This window comes from Anomaloglossus baeobatrachus, chromosome 9 (genome assembly GCF_048569485.1).
Source record: "Anomaloglossus baeobatrachus isolate aAnoBae1 chromosome 9, aAnoBae1.hap1, whole genome shotgun sequence".
In the NCBI taxonomy this organism is placed as follows: domain Eukaryota; kingdom Metazoa; phylum Chordata; class Amphibia; order Anura; family Aromobatidae; genus Anomaloglossus; species Anomaloglossus baeobatrachus.
In genome coordinates, this window is record NC_134361.1 from 38,492,156 (window position 1) to 38,499,927 (window position 7,772).

General features: G+C 45.5%; 1 protein-coding gene across 2 annotated transcripts in view; it reads left to right on the plus strand.

Annotated features, from left to right (window-relative positions):
* LOC142251070 (cytochrome P450 2A5-like) overlaps window positions 1-3,153 on the plus strand; it is a 41,389-nt gene extending 38,236 nt beyond the window's left edge. The window contains exon 9 of one of the 2 annotated variants that reach the window (XM_075323574.1): window positions 2,937-3,153. In XM_075323574.1, the coding sequence (XP_075179689.1) occupies window positions 2,937-3,118 (182 nt within the window). In that variant the 3' untranslated portion in view covers window positions 3,119-3,153. Of the gene's footprint in view, window positions 1-342; window positions 406-2,936 lie in introns of those variants that run through there. The other variant, XM_075323575.1, reaches the window with a different exon arrangement.
* The last annotated feature ends 4,619 nt before the right edge of the window (window positions 3,154-7,772 follow it).

Genomic DNA, 7,772 nt, shown 5'->3' on the forward strand with positions numbered 1-7,772 from the left:
TAAGAAGCTTGTAATGGCTTTGAAATGCATGAATAAAAACCACTTATCTCCTCTGGTGTGTCCTGAATCTTTCTTAGGAAAGTCTTCAGCAGCAGCACGGAGTAAACATGTCTTCTGTCCCTTTTCTGCATTGCCTGCACTGTCCTGTGCATTCGTGTATCTGCAGCAGCTGCTCCATTATTAAGAGCATGTCTTCTTGTGTCACACAACTTGAAAAGGTGAGCGTACCTCTTTCTCTTTTATTCCATTTACAAGATAAAACCCTATTTTGCGCTTTTGAGCCTTAGTGTTCTTTCATTTGCCTTCCACACTGTCATCTTAACCCTTTGATAGGAAACAAAGGATAATTATTAATGGAACATACTTGGACTGGGTCACAATTAATAGTGGAATACCACAGGGGTCAGTATTGGGCCCTCTTCACTGGAATACCACAAGGGTCAGTATTGGACCCTCTTCAGTGGAATACCACAGGGGTCAGTATTGGGCCCTCTTCACTGGAATACCACAAGGGTCAGCATTGGACCCTCTTCAGTGGAATACCACAGGGATCAGAATTGGGCCCTCTTCAGTGGAATACCACACGGGTCAGTATTGTACCCTCTTCTTTTTAACATATTTATTAATGACCTTGTAGGGGGCATTCAGACTAAAATTTCAATAGTTGCAGATGATACTAAACTCTGCAGGGTAATCAATACAAAGGAGGATAATTTAAGATTACAGAATAATTTAAGTTGAAGGCATGGGTTAAGAAAAGGCAATTGAAGTTTAATGTGGCTAAATGTAAGGTCATGCACTTGGGCATAGAAAATAAAATGTATAATTGTGTACTTAATTGAAAAAGGCCAGGTAAAAATTGTCACAGAAATAGTCTTGAGTGTTTGGGTGGACAGCAAATTTAACTTTACTGACCAGTGTCAGACAACTGATTCATAATCACAGATGCAGATTCTTTACTGTAAGAGCAGTGAGACTATGGAACGCTCTGCCACATAATTTGTATTACTAAAATTTAAGAGAGGCCTAGATGCCTTTCTTGAAAAAAGTAACATTACCAGTTATGTGCACTAGATTCTGTGATGGAACACTGATCCAGGGAGATAGTCTGATTGACGCATTTCACGCTCGGAGTGGGAGAAGTCTGATTCTACAGCGTGACAGTTGTGATCAGACCTAAGGATGTCTGGCGCACTACAAAAGCAGCAAATACAAATGGGGAACACCAGGGACACTTTAACAATAGTGGGTCCTGGCGCTAGGGAAAGGGAAGATGGGACACCTCCTACTCTCACCTGCAGTTGTACCCTGCATGCCCTAGCAAGCCCTATATGGGTTGTTTCAACCTGATGTCAACAAGCAGAATACCTAATGCACTCACAGAGCCCTGTACTCACCCTCACTACTGAGATGGCCGGTGAGGAACACTAGTCTCATGGTTGTACTAATACAACATGAAGGGAAGGATGACAAACAGGGGGAACAAGGATACAAGCACCAAATCCACAGCTGCAGCCAGAATTCGAGGCAGCATACAGATTGCCCCAGGTCAGAACCCCAGCAGCAACTTCCACCTAGGTGGTCAGGACAGAAAAGGTTGATGGGTATTGCCACTGTTTGAAGGTGAGGAGTGTACCTGACATGGACTGCTAGAAAACTGCTGGCAACAAAACTGACATTGACCCTTAATACACCAAAGGAAAGGAAAACACGCTTAGAGTGCTGTGAGACTCCGGACCTGACCCAATCACCAGTCTCTAAATGCAGGTCCGGCGCCCCGCACGTGGTGGTGTATTTCACAGAGCCTTTGGCCTGCTCATTATTAGACCCTTTGTTCACTCATCATTAGGTCAGTCTCCTTCCCATTTACGGTGCACACACATCTGCACTGCCGCCTTGCGACAACACAGAGGCAGCCTTAGTCACATTTTGTGTATCATTATACTCATAAGAACAGGTCATAAACTCACCTCCTTGGGTCCATGGGCTAATACAACTTACTCTCATGTGGTCTACCTGTCGTTGTTAATAACCTTATGTGTGTTTGGATTCTTTAAACGGCTGGAGCACTCATGGAAACTTTTTTTTTTTCCATACCCATAGATTGTAGCACCACTTACTCATTCGTACTGGTCAATTTGACTTAAACGCAACCGGGATATTCCAGCTCATACTTGGTCCCGCCCATGAGAAACTTGTGGCACATGACCCACTAGGAATTCACATACTGAACCCTTTCAATATATCAGTGGAGGTTGTTTATGTTTTCTCTTACTGTCCTGATTGGATGTTCTGATCTCAGCATTGATCCATTGAGTACCTTCCGTTGACATCAAAGTGTCTAATTGTTCATCACAATTTCGGTGCTCGTTCAAGGAAACGTAATCTTATCTATCATAGTCCCTGAGGAAAACCCTGGATGGGTTGAAACGTCGGACTATTTTTCACAATAAAATAAAGACAATATTGAGCATCATATTGGACTTCTCCTTTCTTTTTTCTATTTGAGTGCCGGAGTATACTTTCTAAATGCAGAGAGACTGCCATGACACTGTATGTGGAATCCAGACTGAATTTTTACCCTAATATGGAGCTTACTGTCTGCCCCATGGGGTTTTTTGCTTTCCTATGGATCAACATGCTAGGCTATAGGTTGAACTTAACTTAAGTCTACCTATGGTAGCCATAGAAGTGGCGTGGTCAGCCTCTGTGGTAGGTACGCAAATAAGATCTTGCCATTTATCAAGACCAAAGTTCATGAAAACAGTCTGCTCGTTCTAGGCAATGGTTGCCATTTTGTATCACACACATAATACTATAATATAGACTTTTGGGGGGGTCTCAGGGTATATTAGATATATTAGCAAAACTTTCTTTATCAAGAATTAAGTTAGTTACCAGATGTCTTCTATCTTCATGTTTTTGTTCTCTTGTAGGAAAGAGGATTTGCCTTGGGGAAGCCTTGGTCAAGATGGAGTTATTCCTCTTCCTTGTTGTCATCCTCCAAAACTTTGACTTGAAGTCTCCGGTACCGCTAGAAGAACTTGACATTACTCCTATTGTTTCCGGACTGGGGAATTTCCCTAAACCATATAAAATAGCTTTTATTCCTCGTTAACAAGATAGAAAAATATTTTTAAAAGCTTCATATTTTCTGTTACTGCACTCATCGGTGCCAATTTATCATTTGCATTTTTTAAAATGATTTTTCTTTTGTATTTTTTTCTGGTATTTGTGGTGTTTTTTTGACCAAATTCTTGATAATGGTGCACGTGGGATGAGGAATTTTGTGCAAAACCAAAGATTCTCTTATTTAATCATTTGGTTTTATTGCACTGTTTTAGAGCAAAATGTTGCATCATGTTTTGAAATGTTGACAATTAAGGGTACTTTACACGTTGCGACATCGCTACCGACATATCGTTGAGGTCACGTCGTTAGTGACGCACATCCGGCGCCGGTAGCGACATCGCAGCGTGTAACACCAATGAGCGACGATCAACGAGCGCAAAAACGTGAAAAATCATTGCCTGTTGACACGTTGTTCATTTCCTTATTATCGTTGCTGCTGCAGGTACGATGTTGTTTGTCGTTCCTGCGGCAGCACACATCGCTATGTGTGACGCCGCAGGAACGATAAACATTTCCTTACCTGCATCCACCGGCAATGCGGAAGGAAGCAGGTGGGCGAGATGTTACGTCCCGCTTATCTCCGCCCCTCTGCTTCTATTGGCCGGCCACTTGTTGACGTCGCTGTGACGCCGAACGCACCTGCCCCTTGAAGGAGGGATTGTTCGGCGGTCACAGTGACGTCGCAGAGCAGGTATGTGCATGTGACGCTGCCGTAGCGATAATGTTCGCTATGGCAGCGATCACCAAATGTCGCACGTACGACGGGGGCGGGTGCTATCGCGCTTGACATCACTAGAAATCACTAGCGATGTAGCAAGGTGTACAGTACCCTTAAGTCTTCATCTGCAGAAAAATAAATGGAGTTTGGACTCCAGTAAGGCAGCGGTGTACATTAGGTAAACATTTTGAGACATATTTAAAAGTCAGGGAAACTATAAGAAGAGGGTAAGGAATTGGGTAAAAGATGGGAAACAAACAGTCATAAATGGTACATTCTGTAATTGGGCTATAGTCAACAATGGGGACCGCAGGGATCTGTACTGGAAGCAGTGGGGACCACAGGGATCAATTCTTTTTAATCTCTTTATTAATGACCTTGTAGATGGGATTGAGAGTAAAGTGTCAGTCTTTGCTGATGACACCAAACTATGTAGGATATTAAAAATGTACCTTGATAGTACAATATTAGAAAATGATCTGGATAAGATGTCAGAATGGGCAGATACTTGGCAAATGAGATTTAATGTTGATAAATGTAAAGTAATGCACCTAGGACGGAGTAATCCTATAGCTGCGTATACATTAAATGGAAGTAAACTCGGGACTACAGACCAGGAGAAGGACTTGGGTATTCTCATTACAAATAAGCTGAGCAGCAGCACTCAATGTCAAGCAGCAGCTGCAAAAGCAAACAAGATTTTAGGGTGTATAAAAAGAGAGATTAGATCCCGTGACCCCAACGTATTGTTACCCCTCTATAAATCACTCGTAAGGCCACATCTAGAATATGGGATCTAGTTTTGGCCTCCACATTATAAAAAGAATATTACGAAGGTAGAGTCAGTTCAAAGGCGACAACTAGATTATTACAAGGAACGGAGGCCGCCCGTATGATGACAGGTTGAAAAAGTTGGATTTGTTTAGCTTAGGAAAAAAGACGTCTCATTTCTATGTATAACTACATGCGTGGTCAATATAAAGGACTGGCACATGACTTATTCCTTCCAAAGACAATACTAACGACTGCAGTCAGACTGTGGAATGCCGACCACAAAAGATAGTAATGCCAGATACTATAAGGCTATGTGTCCACGGTAGAATGTACCTGCGGATTTTTCTGCATGAAAATCCGCGACTTTCGCGGCAAATCCGCACCCGCGGATTTACCACGGATTTGCCGCGGATTTTATGCGGATTCCTTTTTTTTTTTTTCCCCCATTCTATACCCAAAATCCGCACGAAAATCAGCAACAAATAATTGACATGCTGCAGATTTTTCCGCATCAAAATCCGCGGCAAATCCGCAGCGGAAAAATCCGCAGCATGGACACAGCATTTCCAAAATGCCATTGAAATGGCTTGGAAGTGCCGCTGCTGCAGATTTTCGGGAAATCCGCAGCGTGGGCACATAGCCTTAGGCAACAACATCTTGATAAGGAAAAACCTGTGTCAATCAACAACAAGATAAATAAATGAATAAGGTTAAAAAAAAAGGTGATTGTTAGAACCATTTTTTGGCTCAAAAACAAGAACAAGACAATATATTTCTGGCCATTCTATAGTTGACATTTTACACAAGTTTTCCCTTCTTCAGGCTTTATCTTCAGTTTTCAGATGTCTTGAGCTAGTAGGTGGAGACGAGCAGCTCTAATGGCTCTCATGCACAGCACACAGAGACCTAAGAGATTCCTCATCTCCTACCTCTATTTTGTTCATTGTCATGGAGACATTATAAACGACTACTGTCACGATCGTCTTCCTGCATGTTGTGCCTTTGGACTGGAGCCTCTCATCTGGCTTTCTTCATTTAAATGGGTTTCATTTCTCTTGGCACTGAAGTGGTTAAGTGCCAGTTTTGCTATTGCAGCTTTTCCAGAGCAGTTCCTTGCTGAGTGATCAGCTGCATTCTGTGTTGGCCAGGGTTATGGGGTACTCGGTCCGGGGCGGTGTATAACTCGGGAATGTCACTTTGGTGGCCGTTGCTCGGTCCCGTGCCCTGGGTGCTTTTTTAATAGGGAGTATTTACAGGGGAGGTTAAAGTCATTGGTGTGACGCCACCTGCGGGTTGCGGTTAAGATGGTGGAACCGCCGCTGCTGAGTTGGTTATCCCCCAGGGCTGGTGGTGATGGCAGCTGTGGTGGTAGGCCCTCCGCAGGTAAGGCTGAGCCCGGGAGATGTATGATGGAGACTTTTGCCGAGTAACGGAGGCCACACTGTGGTTTGCAGTTTAACAGTCTTTACTCACAGTTGGACCCTTGGATGGCTAGTTCAGGTCCCTGTAGTTCCATTGCCAGTTTGATGACTCAGTTGCTCTGTCCCCGACACCCTCAGTGTGGTTGGGGCCACGTAGCTTGGAGCTGATTTGGGGCCCGACTGTTCTTTTGGCATTCTCCTCATCCGTACGGAGGCCAGTGTGAACCCTGTTGGGCTGGTCCGTGGTCCTGAACTCTGATCCTCTCGCTACTGCTGATGCCCCTGGATCTGTTGGTCTGTGAGGTCCGTGAAGGTCCCCTCACTGTGCAGGTATTTGCCAGACCGCGTGAAGCTCTCGCCTGACCTAGGGCCCTGTGCCCCATCGGTGCTGTGGTCCCAGTGCTACTCAGGTGTACCTACCCTGGCGACCACTCTCCTGTTCCCCCGGGTCACCGTTACACGATCCAGCTCTAGGCACGTCTCTACACTTCACTCTCCACTCCTGACTTCTCACAGTCCCCTCCCACCAGGCTGTCTAGTCCCCTGGACTGGCTCCGTCCTCTAGGTGGCCATCCTCTTTATGTCTGACTAGCCAATTACCCCTGGTGTGGAGTGGAAACTGGGATTTTGGTGTGTGCAGATGTCACTGGCACTAGTGTTCCAGGTCCCTGGGGGTAGGCCCTGTATCCTGGTGAGGATGCAGTACCTAGTAGTGCCCTGACTGGTTCAGAGGCGCTACATTCCCCCTTGGTGAAACACAGCATGTCCTCGGGCTGTAAAAGAAAATAAAGGTTTAATGAAAGCAGAAAAACATAACATTCTTCCCTCGCAGGTGAGGCATTTCTTGAACGTTGCAGTGAGGATTTCCCCCCATCAACCCACCACCCAAAGATCCTGGGCCCAGAACCCATTAGGAGGGAGGTCACCGGTTTCCTTGGTGACCAGGTCTTGGCCTACTCCACCACAGACCTTTCCTCCAATCTGCCTATCCTTGGTGGCGGTGTCAGTGTCCTGAAGGTAAAGGTATACTCTGGGATGCTCATCTGGTGCAACATATGTACACTGTGAGAGTTCGGATCATTCCCAGTCCAATGACCAGTAGTCCATAATTATGTTAAGGTTTGAGGTATTATGCAGGGTCATGCAATTTTTCAACATTTCCAACATTATTTATAAAACAGTAACAAATACTGGGGTAGCATGGTTCAGCTACCACAGTGTAAATGAGCTTGGAAATGTAGGAGGAGTGGGGGCTGCCAGTTCTCTGATCGTTTGAACATTTAAGGCGTACCAGCCCCACTCTTCATGGTGTGATGTGTACGTGACCACATTACCCAGGTGCAGGTCATGGTCTGGATGTCCCTTCTGCAGGTAGTCCAATACATCCCAGTGGGAAACAAATATTCCTGCTTCCATGCCAGGCTCCTTGATAAAGCCCCAGCCTTTCTGCTAGTCAAATCTGTCCTTGGTGCCCTGGTACCGGACCCCACGGGTCCCCCAGCTGGCTCAGCGCAGGCTCTGCTTCTCTTGCATATCGCGGGCCTTCACCTGCTTTCTCCTGGTTGCCCGCTCCTGCTGCTCCCGGGCCAGCTGCTGAATGGTGGCCTGGCAGGCTTCATAGACCTCTTCATCCATGACAGCCCGTTGTGCAGCAATAGCCATGCCGCACTCTGGCTCGAACACCAGGCTCCTCGAACCCGAACAGTCCGCATCCGGATCTCCATCGG